At 40.2% G+C, this 25066-nt stretch overlaps 1 protein-coding gene across 11 annotated transcripts in view; it reads right to left on the reverse strand.

Moving 5' to 3' along the window:
• Nucleotides 1-423: 423 nt before the first annotated feature.
• Nucleotides 424-25066, reverse strand: part of LOC114842121 (uncharacterized) — a 38035-nt gene continuing 13392 nt past the window's right edge. Inside the window, exons 1-4 of one of the 11 annotated variants that reach the window (XM_055502526.1) lie at nucleotides 10443-15377; nucleotides 8973-9135; nucleotides 8224-8291; nucleotides 7448-8104 (exon numbers count right to left, since the gene is read on the reverse strand). In XM_055502526.1, coding sequence (XP_055358501.1) covers nucleotides 10696-11682 — 987 coding nt within the window. In that variant the 5' untranslated portion in view covers nucleotides 11683-15377 and the 3' untranslated portion in view covers nucleotides 7448-8104; nucleotides 8224-8291; nucleotides 8973-9135; nucleotides 10443-10695. Of the gene's footprint in view, nucleotides 4237-7447; nucleotides 9136-10442; nucleotides 15378-25066 lie in introns of those variants that run through there. The other 10 variants (XM_055502527.1, XM_055502528.1, XM_055502523.1 and 7 more) reach the window with 10 other exon arrangements.

Here is a 25066-nt window from a genome sequence, read left to right on the forward strand (position 1 = left end):
GCCTGTGCAGCCCTGTCCCTCATGCCCCTGTTCCAGTCACAGAACCTCAGCCTGTCACAGAACCGCAGCCTGTTCAAGCCACAGAACCACAGCCTATCACGGAACCGCAGCCTGTTCCAGCCACAGTACCACAGCCTGTTCCAGTCACAGAACCGCAGCCTATTCCAGTCACAGAACCTGTCCTCGTCAGCCCCGAAGAGACTGTTTCTGAAGTCCCTGGTGGTCCAGAGGAGACCACGCCCTGCTCCCTTCCTGGTGGTCTGCACTGGTTCACGCCGGTCCGAGATCCTGTGTCCTCTGCTTTACTGTGTGCAGGTGTTGATTCTGGGCTTCCCAGCGGGCTGTCGACGACCACGTCTTCCTCAGCTCCTGCTGGTCCAGCACTGACCACAATTGCCTCAGCTCCTGGTGGTTTGGCAATGACCACGTCTGCCTCAGCTCCTGGTGGTCCGGCACCATCCACGTCTGCTTCAGCTCCTGGTGGTCTGGCCCCGACCATGTCCGCTCCATCTCAATGTCTGGGTTTGTCGTTGGTTCTGGCTCCGGTTCCTTGTCAGGTTTTGTCTCTGGTTTCGGCTCTACATCGGGTTTCATGTCTGGTTCCACCTCCTTGTCCGCCCGCGTCTCTGGCTTGTCTGTCGCTCCCGGTGGGGCCCCAAAGGTGGTGGGTTTTGACGCCGACCTCCCAGAACCCACCCTTCGCCCCTGGGCATTAGGTGTGCTATCCCAGTCCAGCAACTGGTGGGCCCAGACTCTCCTCGCCATCATCCTCCCTGAGAGGATGGACTTTGTGTTGTGTTCCTTTTGAGATAGAATGCCCCCATGGACTCTTGTGTTTGTGTGTTGACTTGTTTTTAGTTGTGTTGTGTGTTATGACATTGTATCTGTTGTTATGACACTGTATGTACACTACTAAATGTGACAAAGAGTCAAATTAGGGTGAGATTAGATTTTTGCATGCGTAAATCTATACGCGCGTAAACCGATCTGTGCATGCGTAACCAGATACATGCATGCGTAATCAAATCTGTGCGCACATAAACCGATCTGTGCGTGTGTAAATGGATCTGTGTGTGTAACCAGATTTGTACTTGTAGACTTAGTGGGGCTATAAAATACTTACACTTATATTTAGTTGTGTTAAAATTATGCAGGGCCACTCCTGAAGACCTTCTATGACTCTGTGGTGGCATCAGCCATCCTGTACGGTGTGGTCTGCTGGGGCAGCAGCATCACAGTGAGGGACAGGAAGAGACTGGACAGGATCATCAAGAAGTCCAGCTCTGTCCTGGGCTGCACTCTGGACATGGTGCAGGAGGTGGGTGAGAGAAGGGTCCTGGCTAAACTGACATCCATCATGGACCAGGACTCTCACCCACTGGAGGACTCACTGTCTGCCCTGGAGAGCAGCTTCAGTAGCAGACTGATCCACCCTCGCTGTGTGAAGGAGAGATATCGTATATCCTTCCTACCTGCTGCTGTCAGACTGTATAATCAGAACTGTTGACCACGTCCCACTACAGTCACTCACCCACTGCATCAGGGGTTTATATAGCAACCTGCTCTGCACAATATTTTTGTAAATCTGTAAACAATTATGTATATTGTTACCATTACAAATCTTATACCCATTGCTGTGCAATAACCCTGCGATGACCTCATACTCACTCTAACTGTACTGTACTGCTTTGTACTGTGCCAACACAAACACAAAATGTTCTGTACATGTATTCTCGCTCATCTGTACTGCTGTTGTGAGAAGTAATTTCCCGACTGCGGGACTATTAAAGGTTTTCTTATTCTTATATATGTGGCTAAATTTACAAGTAAAATAATGTGACTTTAATTTGCCTCCACGCTCTCACTCAATCCAGTCCAGTAATATTAAATGATCAGACAGACATGATGGTTCATATTCATGTATAAAGTGTGACGTTACTCGTGATTTGTGGAGGTGATGCAGTTACACAAAAGTTAAACTGGTGTTTCTATCATACGTTAATGTAGAATATTAGCCGACAGGCAATTAGCAATCCCATGCTATGTTATGAAGCAGCTAGAGTTAAGGTAGGTATGTTCTAGTAACGCTAACGTTGTGACTCTGTGTGATCGTTTATCAGACCACAAGAAGCATGTTTATTTTAACAATGGTTTTAAACAGCCTAATATGTAATGCAGTTGTTAATAAGGCTTGGATTTCAGTGCAGAATCATGGTGCTTCTCGCTAAACAATCTCCCAAGAGGTCATTGATACCAAAGACACAGGCAAAAAGCTTGGTCTGAGAAATCTTGATCGTTTATTTAGTTTGCAGCAGTCGCTTTTAACCGTCAGCTGAGACCTACACCTCTCTGACTTGGCTTCGCTTCACCCAGTTAACTTAGGCGCAGGTGGGTAACAGGTAAATCTGTAAAGGACAAGACACTCCTGATCGGTCACAACACGACACAAAAGTTAAACACTAAACTCCATCCACAGATTCCATAGAATACTCTAACAAATAGGTAACATAAACCAAGGCATTGACAGGGACAGTGTCAAATTAGGGTCATGTTATTTTTCTTACTTCTTTAATTCACGCACGATTTGTGCGGAATTTTAACACCCCAAATAATAAGTGTAAGCATGGTATAGCCCCACTAAGTCTTCAAGTACACGCACCCATCTGATTACTCACGCACAGATCTGGCTAGGCACGCACGCATCTGGTTACGCATGCACAGATCGGTTTATACATGCACAGATCGGTTTACTCATGCGCAAATCTAATCTGAACCTAATTTGACTTCAAACTCCTGAGTCATAGGGGGTCCATAACTGTGTGTATGAGCATCCTCAGAATGTGAGTCTTTGAAGAGCTCCTATAGTGTCTGCCTCTTTTAAAGCATCAGCTCAGTGTCAGATTTTGTTCCACTAAAGCAGCACTACACACATAGACACACGCAATCACACACAAATTGAATAATACACAGAAATCGGATTAGCACATTTGCAGATACAGACATGTACCACTGAAAGCTTCTTTAGGAATGGTAGGCAAGGAAAAGGAAGAAGGAATGAAACATAAGGCCAAAGACCAAAGTAAGGAGGATTAGGTGAGAGAACAAGAAACAGAGATAGCTAAAGAGAGTGACTGAAGTTCCCTCCCTTTTGGCACCAACACTGGTATGTTTTTTATGTCCTCCATGCTTGGATCTGAGACCTTGTCTCCCAGCTAAGCCTGTTGTGCATGTGTGCAGCTAAGTGCTGGCTAATTTCACTTTAGATCACACAGTTGTAGCCTCTGATTTCCCAATCTACCCCACTAACGCTGTGGGCTGCTTTTTTGTGCTGTTGCCATACAGGTATTACAATAGCTAGCGATATCATGCTGTAACTATCTACAAGAAGAACAAGACAAGAAGGAAAAAAGAAGAAAAGGGAAGACAAAGGCTGGGAGAATGGAAAAAAAGTCTAAATGGTGCGTCTAGCCACAGCCAAGTAGTAGTAGTTGTAGTAGTAGTACAACACACACACACACACACACACACACACACACACACACACACACACACACACACACACACACACACACACACACACACACGCAAATAATCAACTTTGGTAACAAAATCTGTCAACTTGGTACCAAATCTGTCAGCAATGGTGTGTATTTACCTGCAGGGGATTAATGTATGCAACTTTATAACATTAAAAGTGTGCATAATCGCTTTTTATTTGGCTAAAAATAATATAGTACATATGGTACTTATTGATGCATACCTGAATTTGGCAAAATGTACAATGTACTTCAAGTACTACTACTACTACTACTACTACTACTAATTTAAGCAATATAGAATTACTTGCTGATGACATATACCTAAATCTAGTCAATGAGTCTTTAAAAGGAGAAATTCAATGGGGTGAAATTTATGAAAAAGGAAAACAATTTATTAGTAAGAAGTGCAAGATATAATACAACAAAAAGGCTACAGGTACTCATGTAGAACTGCAAAAAAAACTCCTGGTTCAATCCATCTCTCAGCAGAATTGCAGAAATTTAAACACCTACCTTCTTTTCACAGTCTTGCTTTAGAGTGCAATTTTACATAAAATTTAACTCCCTCCCTAGATCTTCCTATTAATGCTACAGGGGTTGTCTCAATGGTTGTCTCAAAGTGCATAAAGCAATGTAGTCCATCAGCGTAAACTCTTCAGACTTCATCTTCAGTCCACTTTCTTTGATTGTGATAACCCTGCATAAAGTAGACAAAAATAAGAGCATAAAATGTTAATGTGCAGAAACATGATCCACAATGAGACTAAATTCAGAAAAGGTGACAGGAATACCATTTATCACAAAAAAATGAATAATTTATTTTCAATTTCAATTTCAATTATATAGCGCCAAATCACAACAAAGTTATCTTAAGGCACTTTACAAAGTAAGGTTTAAGACCTCACACAACTAAACGAAACAAATCCCACATAAAGCAAGCATTTAATTTGACAGCAACAGTGGAGAGGAAAAACTCCCGGAACCAGGATGGTTGGATCCGCAGCTGCCCATCACAGACACCAAACTTAAAGTCCATACCTGTAGGTGAGGACAGAGTGGAGGAGAGCGAGAGAGAGAGAGAGAGAGAGAGAGAGAGAGCGAGCGGGAGAGAACTACTGGAGAAAAAGAGACAAGGTTAGTTAAACATGGAACAACGATGGGAGGTTATTGGACAGAAGAGGTAGAAGGAAACAGAGGAGCTCAGTGTATAAATTAAGTCCCCCAGCAGTCTATGTCTATTGCAGCCTTACTAAGAGATGGTTCCTGTGACTAACAATCATTGCCAGTGACCTGAACCATCTCTAACTATAAGCTTTATCAAAAAGGAAGGTTTTAAGCCTAATCTTAAAGGTGGAAAGTGTGTCAGCTTCTCGAACCTGAAGAGGGAGCTGGTTCCAGAAGAGAGGAGCTTGGTAGCTAAAGTTTGGGTGAGAAAGGCTCAGAGTGAGGCTCTCAAATGAGTTATAACTATGTTTAGGTTTAGGAGTAATTAATAAATCTGATTTATAAATTGCTGCTACTCCTCCACCTCTACCTGTACTTCTTGGAACATGATAGTTGATGTGACTCATTGAAGTCGACTCATTTAAAGTAACATATTTTTCCTGCTGCAGCCAGGTTTCAGTGAGACAGAACAGATCTATGTGATGGTCACTTATCAAGTCATTTATCAACAAGGATTTAGATGAGAGAGATCTGATATTTAATAAACCACACTTTATTAACTTACTGTTACTTTGTTCTGTAAGAGGAACTGTTTTGATGTTTATTAAATTCTGGTAAGTCACTCCTCTTTGATTTATCTTATATAGTTTAGGTGGTGGGGGAGCAGACACAGTCTCTATGTGATAACTAAGACTAAAAGTGGGTGGCGGCTGTAAAGAACCTGCAGAGAGGCAAGACTGCGACTCTGCGTCCTGGGTTTCACTCTGAGTTGTCACGGAGTGGGGAGACTAAGCAACATGGCCATATTCCTAGAGAGCAGAGAGGCTCCGTTCAACGTGGGATAGACGCCGTCTCTTCTAATCAGCCCAGGTTTTCCCCAAAAAGTGCTCCAATTAGCCACAAAGCCCACATCGTTTGCAGGACACCACCTAGACAACCAGCGGTGGAGCGATGACAGTCGGCTATACATGTCATCGCTGGTCGAATTGCGGAGGGGTCCAGAGAAAACTACGGAGTCCATTATTGTTTTGGCGAACGAAGACACCGACTCAATGTTAGTTTTAGTGACTTCCAATTGGCGTAACGGGGCGTCATTAGCTCCTGCGTGTATTACAATCTTAGCGTACTTACGCTTATCCTTAGACAGGAGCTTAAGATAAGACTCAATGTCGCCCGCTCTGGCCCCAGGCAAACACTTAACTATGACCGCTGGATTTTCTAACTTGACGTTTGGGACTATGGGGTCACCAATGATCAGAGTGGGTTTTCAGCGGGTGTGTCGCTGAGTAGGAAAAATCTGTGAAACGTGAAGCGGTTGGTGGTAAACCGTGGGCGCCTGCCTAAAGCTACATATCTTATGAGCCGTGACCCAGTCGTTACCCAGCTGCCTAGGACCTGCCGGGGGACTGGTAGCAGCTAAGCTAGGAGGCTCTGCACCGGCTAAAGGGACTTGGCTAGCTGGCCTGTTTTCTAAGGTACGAAGCCGAGACTCTAAGTCTAACAGCCTTGCCTCCAACCCTGCAACTAGCGTACACCTATTACAGATACTATTACCATCACTGAAGGAGGCAGAGGATAAGCTTAACACAGACACACCGAGCACTGAACAGAGCGAGAGGGAAAGGAAAAGGGGGAAGCCATAGCAGGAAAGTAAGCTAGGAGCTACGCTAGCGGAGAAAACACTTGGATAACAGTGAAAATTAGCAGGACGTTTAATGAAAGGAAAGGATGCTTGAGTGTTACAAGCTTGTTTTGCAACTCTTAGCAGTCGATACCTGATATAGAACAATAATATTTAGAAAATAGCGGAGAGTAATGCCGTACACACACAGCGGCAGCAAACCTCAGTAACCGGAAGTGACGTGATATGCTTACCGTCAGTTAGCCAATCCACCAGCCAATGAACCAGCCAATGTGGTGGTGGGGCCAAAAAAAGGAGTGAACTACAAACTACAAATGTAATTTTACATCACATAAAATATAAATGAATGATTGTGATTTACAATCTAGCCACAAGGGTTGCAAGCCAGTGACCTCTGTGCCAATCCCAAGCCCGGATAATTAGAGAGGTTTAAATAAGAAGGGCATACGTAATACTTGCCAAAAACAACCATGCGAATAGAGTTTGTCACTGTCAACAATATCCTAGGGGTGAAAAAAGTCTCAGACAGGGTATTGAGTCTAAAGCTACTAGGCGGAAGTTGAGACAGGCTCTGGGTGGTCAGGAGGAGCTTCCAAATGACTGGGAAACTATAGCAGAAGTTATCAGGGAAACAGGTAGGAAGGTGCTGGGTGTGTCATCTGAAAGTAGGAAGGAGAGAAAGACACTTGGTGGAGGAATGAGGAAGTACAATACTGCATCCAGAGGAAGAGGTTGGCTAAAAGGAAGGGGGATGTAGAAAGGACTGAGGAAAGTAGAAAGGAGTAGAAGGAAGCGCAGCACGGAGTGAAAAGGGAAGTGGCAAAGGCCGAACAGAAAGCTTACGGTGAGCTTTATGTCAGGTTAGACATGAAGGAAAGAGAGAAGGACAAGTTCGCTAGACCGAGAGATAGAGATGGGAAGGATGTGTGTAACCCACCTCAGCGCTTACTGTCCAGGATAATAACTGAGTGATACAGGTATCGGTTTCTTGGTATGCCAATTATCATGTGGACCAGTGAGTCAGAAGTCTGAGTTCGCTCTAGGAGAAAGGGGTATCAGCAACGTGCATTGAGAGGAAGAGTAAAACTCTGGCACGCAGATGCAATTTTTTATGCACTGTATTAAAACCACATCAATGACACATTAACGGCAGTATGAGACATTTTTCTACCAGTAACACAGAAACATCCTACTCCAAGTCACAATTGGTGGTTTTGGATGGCTCGCCACGGCCACTGGAGTTCCTCTTTATCTTCAGGACCAAGAGGAATCCCAGCAGACGAGATCTTTACTTGATCCTCAGAGTAAGGAGATGCAAACAAGGGAAAGAAAAAGACCCGGCCTAATTAGGCCAACAGAGGGTTACAATAATGTCCACATAACAATCATAACCGTTCTAGTTATTTATAAATCAGACTGAACATGTCCCTCAATATTTACATTTGACAAAATGGTTAAACGGCTATACACTTGCCACATTCTATCACTAAAATAAAACAAAGAGAAGAAAACGTATTTAACCATCTTAACATAACAGGCTTCCTTTTCATATATACATACACACATATACATACTCGTAACGCCCATGAATTTAGCATCTTTAGCTCCCTATTCCAAATCATAAGTAACATCCGCACATTCCACCCTTCGTTATTATTAGTAACAGCATTTTACTCACCAGAGGTTCAAGCATCACACAACACACACACACGCTTCGGCACAACTGCACATCACAAGGCCCTCAGCAATCCAGGTGTCGCTTTCAGATGAAACAGGAACACGGGAGTTCAGAAATACATCGTGTCAAGCTAGCGCTAGCAAAACCCATGCGGCTGCCAGTCCAAGCTAGCGCCATAGCGGCTAATGATCATAACTTACTCCGTTGTATCTTTGGCACGACGCTCTGTCCGCCAGCGACTTCACAGCCGAAGAGACTATGTCCCACGCTGATTATGACCACAATAGATCAAATTAATTGTCTCTCTTACACGTAGAACTAACAGTCTGCAGCAAAAGTTAGTGTGTAGCCACCTTGACTTTGGCTTGGCAGAATGACCCGTATCACGTGACAAAGTCCGATCGCTCGCACCGCATCTCATGAACCCCTCGTATTCCCGTTTCAAGTGGGCTTGCTGAAAACTTATTCAAAGTGGCCAAAACGTTTTTTTCTTTTTTAAAGACGTGATAACTTTTGTACGTTTGTTTACATACACCTACATGTTTGTGCATACATGTTGAATTATTCACAAATACAATTTATTACTTTTTTTTCTCTACAAGGTTCTTTTTTTTTTCTTTTTTTTTCAATTAACCATATTGATCCATTTATTCCCTTCACTAATCAATTGATAAGCTGGACCGCTATTCAACCCTGGTAACCTGGGTTACATGTGCAACAGATAAGGGTGATTAAAGACAGAGATGGAAAGGTGCTAACAACGCAGGAGAGTGTGCAGAGAAGATGGAAGGAGGATTTTGTGGAGCTGATGAATGAGGAAAAAAACAGAAAAGAAGGGAGGAAGATGTGGATGTTGTAGAGCAGGAAATAGCAAAGATTAGAAAGGACGAGGTGAAGAAGGGTCTGAAAAGGATTAAGAGTGGAAAGGCTGTTGGTCCGGATGACGTACCTGTGAAGGTGTGGAAGTGTCTAGGAGAGACTGCAGTGGAGTTTCTAACCAGCTTGTTCAACAGAGGGCGAGAAGAATTAAGCAGAAGCGTTCTTTTGCCACTCTTCAAAAACAAGGGTGACACGCAGAACTGCAGCAACTACAGAGGAATAAAGTTGATGAGCTGTGGGAAAGAGCAGTGGAAGCTAGGCTTAGGAAGAAGGTGGAGATTTGTGAGCAGCAGTATGGTTTTATGCCCTGTAAGAGCACCACTGATGCCATTTTTGCTTTGAGAATGTTGATGGAAAAGTACAGATATGGTCAGTAGGAGCTGCATTGTGTCTGGATTTAGAGAAGGCGTATGACAGGGTGCAGAGGGAGGAGCTGTGGTACTGTTTGAGGTTGTCGGGAGTACTTCAGAGTAGTCCCGGTCATAATTGAGAGGAGTATGATGGTGATGAGATGTGCTGTAGGTCAGACAGAGGAGTTCAAGGTGGAGGTGGGACTACGCCATGGATCAGCTTTGAGTCCCTTCTTGTTTGCTATGCTGATAGACAGGCTGACAGAAGAGGTCAGACAGGAATCTCCCTGGACAATGATGTTTGCGGATGACATTGTGATCTGCAGTGGCAATAGAGAGCAGCTGGAGGAACAGCTTGAGAGGTGGAGGTTTGCTCCAAAAGAGGAAAGAGGAGGCATGAAAGTCAGTTGTAGTAAGACAGAATACACATGTCTAAATGAGAGGGCAAAGAGTTAGCAATGAGAAAGAGAAAAGAGGCAGATATGGAGGCAGCAGAGATGAAGATGTTGAGGTTCTCCTTAGGAGTGACGAGGTTAGACAGAATCAGGAACCAGCTCATCAGGAGGACAGCTCACGTTGCCTGTGTTAGAAAACAAATTCAGAGAGGCCAGACTGAGGTGGTTTGAACATGTGCAGAGGAGAGAAAGTGAATATATTGGTAGAAGGTTACTAGAGATGGAGCTGCCAGGCAAGAGGGCAAGATGACAACCAAGGAGGAGATATATGGATGTGCTAACAGAGGACATGAGGTTGGTTGGTGTAGAAGACGCCCAGGATAGAATGAGATGGAAAAAGATGATTAACTGTGGCGACCCGATGGGAAAGCAGAAAGAGAAAGAAGAAGAATTGCAAATTACAGCTAAACAGATATAGGAGACTATTCTGTTCTGTCGTTGAATGCCTCACTAGTTCTACTACTTTAAGTAATGGCCATGCTGTGCAGTAGGTCTGCTATTGACGAGAAAACATATCTAATGTCTGGTAAATAGTACACAGTCTGAGAGCACTAGGGTGTTATTAAAGTGTGGGCCCCCATGAAAATACCAAGAGACATGGAGTGTTTGTTACTGTTGTTTTGATAACCCACGTGTAAATATATATATATATATATATATATATATATATATATATATATATATATATATATATATATATATATATATATATACACAAAAAAACTCCCTTCTCACCCCACGCGGGTGGTCTCATCCACTTTCCAAGCTCGGGTCCTCTACCAGAGGCCAGGAAGCTTGAGGGTTCTGCGCTGTATCCTTGTTGTTCCTAGGACTGCACTTTTCTGGACTGAGATGTCGGATGTTATTCCAGGGATCTGTTGTAGCCATTCCTCCAATTTGGATGGGGTGAGAAGGGAGTTAGTTACACAAAAAAACTCCCTTCTCACCCCACGCGGGTGGTCTCATCCACTTTCCAAGCTCGGGTCCTCTACCAGAGGCCAGGAAGCTTGAGGGTTCTGCGCTGTATCCTTGCTGTTCCTAGGACTGCACTTTTCTGGACTGAGATGTCGGATGTTATTCCAGGGATCTGTTGTAGCCATTCCTCCAATTTGGGGGTCACTGCCCCCAGTGCTCCAATCACCACAGGCACCACTGTGGCCTTCACCTTCCAAGCCTTCTCCAGTTCTTCTCTGAGCCCTTGGTATTTCTCTAGTTTCTCATGTTCCTTTTTCCTGATGTTGCCATCACTTGGTATTGCTACATCCACCACTACGGCTTTCCTCTGTTCTTTGTCCACCACCACAATGTCTGGTTGGTTCGCCATTACCATTCTGTCTGTCTGTATCTGGAAGTCCCACAGGATCTTGGCTCGCTCTTTCTCTACCACCTTGGGAGGTGTTTCCCACTTTGACCTTGGGGTTTCCAGTCCATACTCTGCGCAGATGTTCCTGTATACTATGCCAGCCACTTGGTTATGGCGTTCCATGTATGCTTTCCCTGCCAGCATCTTACACCCTGCAGTTATGTGCTGGACCGTCTCAGGGGCCTCTTTGCACAGTCTACACCTTGGGTCTTGTCTGGTGTGGTAGATCTGGGCCTCTGTGGCTCTGGTGCTCAGGGCCTGCTCCTGTGCGGCCAGGATGAGTGCCTCTGTGTTGTCCTTCAGCCCAGCCCTTTCAAGCCATTGGTAGGATGTGTTGAGATCAGCCACTTCAGTTATGTTCCGGTGGTACATCCCGTGTAAGGGCTTGTCCTCCCATGATGGTCCCTCTTCCAGCATCTCATCCTCTGTTCTCCACTGCCTGAGACAATCACTCAGCACGTCATCTGTCGGGGCCTTATCCTTGATGTACTTATGGATCTTGGATGTTTCATCCCGGATAGTGGCTATCACGCTCACTAGTCCTCGGCCTCCTTCCTTGCGGCTAGCGTACAGTCTCAAGGTGCTGGATTTGGGGTGGAACCCTCCATGCATGGTGAGGAGCTTTCATGTCTTAACATCTGTGGTCTGTATCTCTTCCTTTGGCCACCTTATTATTCCCGCAGGGTATCTGATCACTGGCAGGGCGTAGCTGTTTATTGCCTGGGATTTGTTCTTGCCATTGAGCTGGCTTCTTAGGACTTGCCTTACTCGTTGGAGGTATTTGGCTGTTGCCGCATTCCTTGATGCCTGTTCAAGGTTGCCGTTTGCCTGTGGTATTCCAAGGTACTTGTAACTGTTCTCAATGTCTGCTATTGTTCCTTCTGGGAGTGAGACCCCTTCTGTGTGGATTACCTTGCCTCTCTTTGTCACCATCCTCCCACATTTCTCGAGCCCGAATGACATCCCGATGTCCGAGCTGTAGATCCTGGTGGTGTGGATCAGTGAGTCGATGTCTCGCTCATTCTTGGCGTACAGCTTGATGTCATCCATGTAGAGGAGGTGACTTATGGTGGCCCCGTTCCGGAGTCGGTATCCATAGCCAGTCTTGTTTATTATTTGGCTGAGGGGGTTCAGACCTATGCAGAACAGCAGTGGGGACAGTGCATCTCCTTGGTATATGCCACATTTGATGGATACTTGGGCAAGTGGCTTTCCATTGGCTTCAAGGGTGGTTCTCCACAACCTCATCGAGTTTGCAATGAAGGCCCTTAGAGTTCTGTTGATGTTGTACAGCTCCAAGCATTCAGTGATCCATGTGTGTGGCATTGAGTCATAGGCTTTCTTGTAGTCGATCCAGGCTGTGCACAGGTTGGTGTTTCGCATTCTGCAGTCTTGGGCGACTGTTCTGTCTACCAGGAGTTGGTGTTTGGCTCCTCTGGTATCCTTACTAATGCCCTTCTGTGCTTCGCTCATGAATTGACCCATGTGCCCACATATATATATATACACAATTCCAACATTTTTGGCTGTATACACCTATACACCACCACAATGGATTTGAAACAAAATACACAAGATGTGCTTCAACTGCAGACTGTCAGCCTTAGTTTAAGGGTTTTTCAATAAAAAAAAAAAAAAAAAATCAGAGAGATAGCAAAAAATACTAGAAAATGTAATTTCTCGAGAAATTACGTGGGAGAGCTGATCTGCTGCCGCAACGATGACAAACGTTGATTAAGCTGCCGACGTCAAAAAGTTGACTACGGCAAAACGATGAAAACGTTGACAAAAATTAAAACGATGACAAAAGATGGCGATTAAAAAGATGACCAAGGTCATACTATGACAATATTAAAGAGATGACAATGATTCAAAAGTTGACCATGGTTAAAAGATGTCAAAGATTAAAAAGTTGACCAAGGTGCATTGTTGACAATCACAAAATAAGCTGACTATCTTTTTGATTTTAAGGAAAGTCTTTGTAAATAATTACCTAACCGTGTAGTAGTTTAATAACTAGTAAAAATTTACCAGTCAGAAGCAAAAATCTTGCCATTTAAGGTAATAAATTACATTGGTGCTTTTATTTTGAAAGGATTTAGAGGTTGTGTGTGGGCAAGTACTAAACTATAAAATAGTCATTGGATAGTCATAATTTATCATTCAATAGCAAGAATAGCCCTATTAAAGCAAAAGATTTAGCCCTTTCAGAATAAAAGCACCCTAATAAGTTTGAGTGGCTATTTACTGAACTCTAAAGTAGTCTCATTAACGATTGGTAAGTATTCAGAACCACAAATTTTCTAATCAATCTTGCCATTAAAGGTAATAAATTGTAATGGGTGCTTTTATTTTGAAAGGATTTACAGGAAATGTGTAGGGGTAATAGCATACCTGTCAATTAGTCGTTGAATAATCATAATTAACCATTCAAAGGCAAAAACGGTGCCATTAAAGCTAATAAATTGCATTGGTGCTTTTATTTTGAAAGGATGTAGAGGAAGCATGTGTGGGTAATTACTAAACTGTTATTCTATCTTTAAATAGTCATAATTACCCATCTAAAAGCAAAAATGTTGGTATTAAAGCTAATCATTTGGCTTGGTGCTTTTATTTTTGAAAGGATTAAGAGGAAGTGTGTGCTTAATTACTACACAATCCAATAGTGTAGTTGAGTAATCAGTAATAAGCATATAACTGCTGTCTACACTGAGCATCAGGAGTTTGACCTGTCAGTGAAATCTGCAGCTGCGCCATCGCCATGGGGACGAAAGGCGGGAAAATCAGGCTTACTCTGCTCTGTAAAAGTAGAGTTTCACCCTGTATAAACAGGCTTGTTCCAGCTAAACCATAATAGTTATCATAAAAATTATTTCATTTTACGAGTCCCAAGGCTTCAATAAGCAAATGGTGTGAATTTTAGGTTTGAGGATAAACATTTGTAGCCACAGTCGCAATTTCAAAATATGTCTCCTCCTTTTTTTTCTCCAAACGTCTGCCAAAAATTATCATTAGAGTCTATGGGAGACTTTCAGGATCTCTCTGCGCTTTGAGGTCGATAGCGACTAAAGTATAAGTCTGAGGGTAAAGCCAGACACATCATTAGAAAGAAGACAAGTATGACTACGATTTAGTGAAATAATTACGTTCATAGAGTAGAAATTGTGGCTGTAGTGACGAGTTAAAGACAGAAGTTCTGCGTTTAAAAGCGCATCCTCTCACTGTAGCTGTGACATCACGCACTCTAGCTGACCCAACACACACTAATGGAAAAGCTGAAAATTTAACAAAAAACACATTATATTTAAATGCTCACGAGTCGAAAAATATAGAAGATGGGACAACACTGATTTACAAGGAGAAAGTTGAACGATGATAGAAGCTTTTGAAGTTGAAATGACGTTTCTACGCCAAGGTATGACGATGATAGACGCTGATGAAAAGAGGGAAATTGACAAAAAGTTGAACGATGATTCCCATAGACGACCATTATAAAAAAACGATGAAAAGGTTGAATAACGTTAACAGTTGAAAAGCTGAAAACATAAAAAGTAATAGCCCACATCTCCTAAAGATGACACACGTTTAGAAAGTTGAACGACGATTCTACGATGAAGCGTTAAAAAGTAGATAGCAATCGAAAAAAGGGCGGAATAAGTAGAAGAAAAATAACTAGAAAAAGTAATTTCTCGAGAAATTACCTGGGAGAGCTGATCTGCTGCCGCAACGATGACAAACGCTGATTAAGCTGCTGACGTCAAAAAAGTTGACTACGTCCAAAAGTTGACTACGGCAAAGCGATGAAAACGAGAAAACGTTGACAAAGAATAAAACGATGACAAAAGATGGCGATTAAAAAGATGACCAATGTCATACTAGGACAAGATTAAAATATGACAATGATTCAAAAGTTGACCAAGGTAAAAAATATATCACAGATTAAAAAGTTGACCAGAGTGCATTGTTGACAATCATAAATAAGCTGACTAGCTTTTTAATTTGAAGAAAGTATTTGTAAATAATTACCTGTGTAATAGTTTAATAACTAGTAAAAATTTACCAGTCAGAAGCAAAAATCTTGCCATTTAAGGTAATAAATTACATTGGTGCTTTTATTTTGAAAGGATTTAGAGGTTGTGTGTGGGCGATTACTAAACTATAAAATAGTCATTAGATAATCATAATTTATCATTCAATAGCAAGAATAGCCCTATTAAAGCAAAAGCTTTAGATTTAGCCCTTTCAGAATAAAAGCACCCTAATAAGTTTGAGTGGCTATTTACTGAACTCTAAAGTAGTCTCTATAACGATTGGCAAGTATTCAGAACCACAAATTTTCTAATCAATCTTGCCATTAAAGGTAATAAATTGTAATTGGTGCTTTTATTTTGAAAGGATTTAGAGGAAATGTGTGGGGGTAATAGCGTAACTGTCAATTAGTCTTTAAATAATCATAATTAACCATTCAAAGGCAAAAACAGTGCAGTTAAAGCTAATAATTGGCATTGGTGCTTTTATTTTGAAAGGATTTAGAGGAAGCATGTGTGGGTAATTACTAAACTGTTAATCTATCTTTAAAAAGTCATAATTATCCATCTAAAAGCAGAAATACTGCTATTAAAGCTAATTATTTGGCTTGGTGCTTTTATTTTGAAAGGATTTAGAGGAAGTGCGTGCTTAATCACTACACAATCCAATAGTGTGGTTGACTAATCAGTAACAAGCATGGAACTGCTCTGTACACTGAGCATCAGCAGTTTGACCTGTCAGTCAAATCTGCAGCTGCGCCGTCGCCATGGAGACAAAAGGCGGGAAAATCAGGCTCATTCTGCTCTGTAAAAAGCAGAGTTTCACCCTGTATAAACAGGCTTGTTCCAGCTAAACCATAAAAGTTATCACAAAGATTATTTCATTTTTCGAGTCCCAAGGCTTCAATGAGCAAATGGTGTGAATTTTATGTTTGAGGACAAACGTTTGTAGCCACAGTCGCAATTTCAAAATATGTTTCCTCCTTGTTTTTCTCCAGACGTCTGCCAAAAATTATCATTAGAGTCTATGGGAGAATTTCAGGATCTCTCTGTGCTTTGAGGTCGATAGCGACTAAAGTATAAGTCTGAGGGTAAAGCCAGACACATCATTAGAAAGAAGACAAGTATGACTACGATTTAGTGAAGTAATTATGTTGATAGAGTAAAAATTGTGGCTGTAGTGACGAGTTAGAGACAGAAGTTCTGTCTTAAAAAAGCGCACCTTCTCACTGTAGCTGTGACATCACGCACTCTAACTGACCCAATACACACTAATGGAAAAGCTGAAAATTTAACAAAAACCACACCATATTTAAACGCTCACGAGTCAAAAAGTATAGAAGATACGACAACGCTGATTTACGAGGAGAAAGTTGAGCGATGATGGACGCTTTTGAAGTTGAAATGACGTTTCTACGCCAAAGTATGACGATGATAGACGCTGATGAAAAGAGGGAAGTTGACAAAAAGTTTAACGATGATTCCCATAGACGACCATTATAAAAAAACGATGAAAAAAGTTGAATAACGTTAAAAGTTGAAAAGCTGAAAACATAAAAAGTAATAGCCCACATCTCCTAAAGATGACACACGTTTAGAAAGTTGAACGACTATTCTACGATGAAGCGTTAAAAAGTAGATAGCAATCAAAAAAAGGGCGGAATAAGTAGAAGAAAAATAATAATAAAGACCGAAGATAACAATAGTGTGAGAGCTGTTCAGCTCTCCCACTAACTAGAAAAAGTAATTTCTCGAGAAATTACGTGGGAGAGCTGATCTGCTGCCGCAACGATGACAAACGCTGATTAAGCTGCTGACGTCAAAAAGTTGACTACGTCCAAAAGTTGACTACGGCAAAACGATGAAAACAAGAAAACGATGACAAAGATTAAAACGATGACAAAAGATGGCGATTAAAAAGATGATGGTTAAAAAGATGACCAAGGTCATACTAAGACAAGATTAAAATATGACAATGACTCAAAAGTTGACCAAGGTAAAAAGATGTCAAAGATTAAAAAGTTGACCAGAGTGCATTGTTGACAATCATAAATAAGATGATTATCTTTTTGATTTGAAGAAAGTATTTGTAAATAATTACCTAACTGTGTAATAGTTTAATAACTAGTAGAAATTTACCAGTCAGAAACGAAAATCTTGCCATTTAAGGTAATAAATTACATTGGTGCTTTTATTTTGAAAGGATTTAGAGGTTGTGTGTGGGCAATTACTAAACTATAAAATAGTCATTAGATAGTCATAATTTATCATTCAATAGCAAGAATAGCCCTATTAAAGCAAAAGATTTAGATTTAGCCCTTTCAGAATAAAAACACCCTAATAAGTTTGAGTGGCTATTTACTGAACTCTAAAGTAGTCTCATTAACGATTGGTTAGTATTCAGAACCACAAACTTTCTAATCAATCTTGCCATTAAAGGAAAAAAATTGTAATTGGTGCTTTTATTTTGAAAGGATTTAGAGGAAATGTGTGGGGGTAATAGCGTAACTGTCAATTAGTCTTTAAATAATCATAATTACCCATTCAAAGGCAAAAACAGTGCAGTTAAAGCTAATAATTGGCATTGGTGCTTTTATTTTGAAATGATGTAGAGGAAGCATGTGTGGGTAATTACTAAACTGTTAATCTATATTTGAACAGTCATAATTACCCATCTAAAAGCAGAAATATTGCTATTAAAGCTAATTATTTGGCTTGGTGCTTTTATTTTGAAAGGATTTAGAGGAAGTGTGTGCTTAATTACTACACAATCCAATAGTGTAGTTGAGTAATCAGTAATAAGCATGGAACTGCTGTCTACACTGAGCATCAGCAGTTTGACCTGTCAGTGAAATCTGCAGCTGCGCCGTCGCCATGGAGACGAAAGGCGGGGAAATCAGGCTCACTCTGCTCTGTAAAAGCAGAGTTTCACCCTGTATAAACAGGGTTGTTCCAGCTAAACCATGATAGTTATCACAAAAATTATTTCATTTTACGAGTCCCAAGGCTTCAATGAGCAAATGGTGTGAATTTTATGTTTGAGGATAAAAGCTTGTAGCCACAGTGGCAATTTCAAAAAACGTCTCCTCTGTTTTTCTCCCCAGACGTCTGCCAAAAATTATCATTAGAGTCAATGGGAGAATTTCAGGATCTCTCTGCGCTTTGAGGTCGATAGCGACTAAAGTATAGGTCTGAGGGTATAGCCAGACACATCATTAGAAAGAAGACAAGTATGACTACGATTTAGTGAAGTAATTACGTTGATAGAGTAAAAATTGTGGCTGTAGTGACAAGTTAGAGACAGAAGTTCTGTCTTAAAAAAGCGCACCTTCTCACTGTAGCTGTGACATCACGCACTCTAGCAGACGCAATACACACTAATGGAAAAGCTGAAAATTTAACAAAAAACACACGATATTTAAACGCTCACAAGTCGAAAACTATAAAAGATACGAGGACGCTGATTTACACGGAGAACGATGAAAGATGATGGACGCTTTTGACGTTAAAATGACGTTTCTACGCCAAAGTCTGACGATGATAGACGCTGATGAAAAGAGGGAAGTTGACAGAAAGTTGAACGATGATTCCCATAGACGACCATTATAAAAAAACGACGGAAAACGTTAAATAAAGTTAAAAGTTGAAAAGCTGAAAACGTGAAAAGTAATAGCCTGCATCGTCCAACGATGACGCACGTTTAGAATGTTGAACGATGATTCTACGATGAAGCGTTGAGAAGTAGATAGCGGCCGAAAAACAGGGCGAAATAAGAAGAAAAATAAAGAGCGAAGATATCAATAGTGTGAGAGCTGTTCAGCTCTCCCACTAATAAAGAGCGAAGATATCAATAGTGTGAGAGCTGTTCAGCTCTCCCACTAATAATAAAGACCGAAGATATCAATAGTGTGAGAGCTGTTCAGCTCTCCCACTAATAATAAAGACCGAAGATATCAATAGTGTGAGAGCTGTTCAGCTCTCCCACTAATTACGTGGGAGAGCTGATCTGCTGCCGCAACGATGACAAACGCTGATTAAGCTGCTGACGTCACAAAGTTGACTACGTCCAAAAGTTGACTACGGCAAAACGATGAAAACGACGAAAACGAGAAAACGTTGACAAAGATTAAAACGATGACAAAAGATGGCGAATAAAAAGATGATGATTAAAAAGATGACCAAGGTCATACTATGACAATATTAAAGAGATGACAATGATTCAAAAGTTGACCACGGTTAAAAGATGTCAAAGATTAAAAAGTTGACCAAGGTGCATTGTTGACAATCATAAATAAGCTGACTAGCTTTTTGATTTGAAGAAAGTATTTGTAAATAATTACCTAACTATGTAATAGTTTAATAACTATTAAAGATTTACCAGTCAGAATCAAATATCTTGCCATTTAGGGTAATAAATTACATTGGTGCTTTTATTTTGAAGGGATTTAGAGGTTGTGTGTGAGTTATTACTAAACTAAAAAATAGTCATTAGATAGTCATAATTTATCATTCAATAGCAAGAATAGCCCTATTAACGCAAAAGATTTAGATTAAGCCCTTTCAGAATAAAAGCACCCTAATAAGTGTGAGTGGTTATTTACTGAACTCTAAAGAAGTCTCATTAACGATTGGTAAGTATTCAGAACCAGAAATTTTCTAATCAATCTTGCCATTAAAGGTAATAAATTGTAATTGGTGCTTTTATTTTGAAAGGATTTAGAGGAAATGTGTGGGGGTAATAGCGTAGCTGTCAATTAGTCTTTAAATAATCATAATTACCCATTCAAAGGCAAAAACAGTGCAGTTAAAGCTAATAATTGGCATTGGTGCTTTTATTTTGAAAGGATGTAGATGAAGCATGTGTGGGTAATTACTAAACTGTTAATCTAACTTTAAATAGTCATAATTACCCTACTAAAAGCAGAAATACTGCTTTTAAAGCTAATTATTTGGCTTGGTGCTTTTATTTTGAAAGGATTTAGAGGAAGTGCGTGCTTAATTACTACACAATCCAATAGTGTAGTTGACTAATCAGTAACAAGCATGGAACTGCTCTGTACACTGAGCATCAGCAGTTTGACCTGTCAGTCAAATCTGCAGCTGCGCCGTCGCCATGGAGACGAAAGGCGGGAAAATCAGGCTCACTCTGCTCTGTAAAAGCAGAGTTTCACCCTGTATAAACAGGCTCGTTCCAGCTAAAGCATAATAGTTATCACAAAAATTATTTCATTTTACGAGTCCCAAGGCTTCAATGAGCAAATGGTGTGAATTTTATGTTTAAGGACAAAAGCTTGTAGCCACAGTGGCAATTTCAAAATATGTCTCCTCTGTTTTTCTCCCCAGACGTCTGCCGAAAATTATCATTAGAATCTATGGGAGACTTTCAGGATGTCTCTGCGCTTTGAGGTTGATAGCGACTAAAGTATAGGTCTGAGGGTATATGCAGACACATCATTAGAAAGAAGACAAGTATGACTACGATTTAGTGAAGTAATTACGTTGATAGAGTAAAAATTGTGGCTGTAGTGACAAGTTACAGACAGAAGTTCTGTCTTAAAAAAGCGCACCTTCTCACTGTAGCTGTGACATCACGCACTCAAGCAGAGCCAATACACACTAATGGAAAAGCTGAAAATTTAACAAAAACCACACGGTATTTAAACGCTCACAAGTCGAAAAGTATAGAAGATACGAAGACGCTGATTTACACTGATAAAGTTGAAAGATGATAGACGCTTCTGAAGTTGAAATGACGTTTCTACGCCAAAGTATGACGATGATAGACGCTGATGAAAAGAGGAAAGTTGACACAAAGTTGAACGATGATTCCCATAGACGACCATTATAAAAAAAACGACGGAAAACGTTGAATAACGTTAAAAGTTGAAAAGCTGAAAACGTGAAAAGTAATAGCCCCCATCTCCTCAAGACGACACACGTTTAGAAAGTTGAACGACGATTCTACGATGAAGCGGTGAGACGATGAAAGCGACCGAAAAACGGGTGAAATAATAATAAGAAGAACTAGAAAAAGTAATTTCTCGAGAAATTACGTGGGAGAGCTGATCTGCTGCCGCAACGATGACAAACGCTGATTAAGCTGCTGATTAAGCTGCTGACGTCAAAAAGTTGACTACATCCAAAAGTTGACTACGGCAAAACAATGAAAACGAGGAAACGATGACAAAGATTAAAACGATGACAAAAGATGGCGATTAAAAACATGATGATTAAAAAGATGACCAAGGTCATACTAAGACAAGATTAAAATATGACAATGACTCAAAAGTTGACTAAGGTAAAAAGATGTCAAAGATTAAAAAGTTGACCAGAGTGCATTGTTGACAATCATAAATAAGCTCACTATCTTTTTGATTTGAAGAAAGTATTTGTAAATAATTACCTAACTGTGTAATAGTTTAATAACTATTAAAAATTTACCAGTCAGAAACAAAAATCTTGCCATTTAAGATAATAAATTACATTGGTGCTTTTATTTTGAAAGGATTTAGAGGTTGTGTGTGGGCGATTACTAAACTATAAAATAGTCATTAGATAGTCATAGTTTATCATTCAATAGCAAGAATAGCCCTATTAAAGCAAAAGATTTAGATTTAGCCCTTTCAGAATAAAAGCACCCTAATAAGTTTGAGTGGCTATTTACTGAACTCTAAAGTAGTCTCATTAACGATTGGTTAGTATTCAGAACCACAAACTTTCTAATCAATCTTGTCATTAAAAGTAAAAAATTGTAATTGGTGCTTTTATTTTGAAAGGATTTAGAGGAAATGTGTGGGGGTAATAGCGTAACTGTCAACTAGTCTTTAAATAATCATAATTACCCATTCAAAGGCAAAAACAGTGCAGTTAAAGCTAATAATTGGCATTGGTGCTTTTATTTTGAAAGGATGTAGAGGAAGCATGTGTGGGTCATTACTAAACTGTTAATCTATATTTAAACAGTCATAATTACCCATCTAAAAGCAGAAATATTGCTATTAAAGCTAATTATTTGGCTTGGTGCTTTTATTTTGAAAGGATTTAGAGGAAGTGTGTGCTTAATTACTACACAATCCAATAGTGTAGTTGAGTAATCAGTAACAAGCATGGAACTGCTGTCTACACTGAGCATCAGGAGTTTGACCTGTCAGTGAAATCTGCAGCTGCGCCGTCGCCATGGAGACGAAAGGCGGGAAAATCAGGCTCACTCTGCTCTGTAAAAGCAGAGTTTCACCCTGTATAAACAGGCTTGTTTCAGCTAAACCATGATAGTTATCACAAAAATTATTTCATTTTACGAGTCCCAAGGCTTCAATGAGCAAATGGTGTGAATTTTATGTTTAAGGACAAAAGCTTGTAGCCACAGTGGCAATTTCAAAATATGTCTCCTCTGTTTTTCTCCCCAGACGTCTGCCGAAAATTATCATTAGAGTCAATGGGAGAATTTCAGGATCTCTCTGCGCTTTGAGGTTGATAGCGACTAAAGTATAGGTCTGAGGGTATATCCAGACACATCATTAGAAAGAAGACAAGTATGACTACGATTTAGAGAAGTAATTACGTTGATAGAGTAAAAATTGTGGCTGTAGTGACGAGTTAGAGACAGAAGTTCTGTCTTAAAAAAGCGCACCTTCTCACTGTAGCTGTGACATCACGCACTCTAGCAGAGCCAATACACACTAATGGAAAAGCTGAAAATTTAACTAAAACCACACGATATTTAAACGCTCACAAGTTGAAAACTATAAAAGATACGAGGACGCTGATTTACACGGAGAACGATGAAAGATGATAGATGCTTTTGACGTTGAAATGCTGTTTCTACGCCAAAGTATGACGATGATAGACGCTGATGAAAAGAGGGAAGTTGACAGAAAGTTGAACGATGATTCCCATAGACGACCATTATAAAAAAACGACGAAAAACGTTGAATAACGTTAAAAGTTGAAAAGCTGAAAACGTGAAAAGTAATAGCCTGCATCGTCTAACGATGACGCACGTTTAGAACGTTGAACGATGATTCTACGATGAAGCGTTGAGAAGTAGATAGCGACCGAAAAACGGGGCGAAATAATAAGAATAATAACTAGAAAAAGTAATTTCTCGAGAAATTACGTGGGAGAGCTGATCTGCTGCCGCAACGATGCCAAACGTTGATTAAGCTGCTGACGTCAAAAAGTTGACTACGTCCAAAAGTTGACTGCGGCAAAACGATGAAAATGATGAAAACAAGAAAACGTTGACAAAGAATAAAACGATGACAAAAGATGGCGATTTAAAAAATTCCAAATTTGACCAAGCTGAAAAGATGTCAAAGATTAAAAAGTTGACCATTGTTGACAATCATAAATAAGCTGACTAGCTTTTTGATTTGAAGAAAGTATTTGTAAATAATTACCTAACTATGTAATAGTTTAATAACTATTAAAAATTTACCAGTCAGAAACAAAAATCTTGCCATTTAGGGTAATAAATTGCATTGGTGCTTTTATTTTGAAAGGATTTAGAGGTTATGTGTGAGTTATTACTAAACTATAAAATAGTCATTAGATAGTCATAATTTATCATTCAATAGCAAGAATAGCCCTATTAAAGCAAAAGATTTAGATTAAGCCCTTTCAGAATAAAAGCACCATAATAAGTTTGAGTGGCTATTTACTGAACTCTAAAGTAGTCCCATTAACGATTGGTAAGTATTCAGAACCACAAATTTTTTTAATCAATCTTGCCATTAAAGGTAATAAATTGTAATTGGTGCTTTTATTTTGAAAGGATTTAGAGGAAATGTGTGGGGGTAATAGCGTAACTGTCAATTAGTCTTTAATTACCCATTCAAAGGCAAAAACAGTGCAGTTAAAGCTAATAATTGGCATTGGTGCTTTTATTTTGAAAGGATGTAGAGGAAGCACGTGTGGGTAATTACTAAACTGTTAATCTATCTTTAAATAGTCATAATTACCCATCTAAAAGTTGAAATATTGCTATTAAAGCTAATTATTTGGCTTGATGCTTTTATTTTGAAAGGATTTAGAGGAAGTGTGTGCTTAATTACTACACAATCCAATAGTGTAGTTGAGTAATCAGTAATAAGCATGGAACTGCTGTCTACACTGAGCATCAGCAGTTTGACCTGTCAGTGAAATCTGCAGCTGCGCCGTCGCTATGGAGACGAAAGGCGGGAAAATCAGGCTCACTCTGCTCTGTAAAAGCAGAGTTTCACCCTGTATAAACAGGCTTGTTCCAGCTAAACCATGATAGTTATCACAAAAATTATTTCATTTTACGAGTCCCAAGGCTTCAATGAGCAAATGGTGTGAATTTTATATTTGAGGATAAAAGCTTGTAGCCACAGTGGCAATTTCAAAATATGTCTCCTCTGTTTTTCTCCCCAGACGTCTGCCGAAAATTATCATTAGAGTCTATGGGAGAATTTCGGGATCTCTCTGCGTTTTGAGGTTGATAGCGACTAAAGTATAGGTCTGAGGGTATATCCAGACACATCATTAGAAAGAAGACAAGTATGACTACGATTTAGTGAAGTAATTATGTTGATAGAGTAAAAATTGTGGCTGTAGTGACGAGTTAGAGACAGAAGTTCTGTCTTAAAAAAGTGCACCTTCTCACTGTAGCTGTGACATCACGCACTCTAACTGACCCAATACACACTAATGGAAAAGCTGAAAATTTAACAAAAACCACACGATATTTAAACGCTCACAAGTCGAAAACTATAAAAGATACGAGGACGCTGATTTACACGGAGAACGTTGAAAGATGATAGACGCTTTTGACGTTGAAATGACCTTTTCTACGCCAAAGTATGACGATGATAGACGCTGATGAAAAGAGGGAAGTTGACAGAAAGTTGAACGATGATTCCCATAGACGACCATTATAAAAAAACGACGGAAAACGTTGAATAACGTTAAAAGTTGAAAAGCTGAAAACGTGAAAAGTAATAGCCTGC

This window comes from Betta splendens, chromosome 15, assembly GCF_900634795.4.
Source record: "Betta splendens chromosome 15, fBetSpl5.4, whole genome shotgun sequence".
In the NCBI taxonomy this organism is placed as follows: Eukaryota; Metazoa; Chordata; class Actinopteri; order Anabantiformes; family Osphronemidae; genus Betta; species Betta splendens.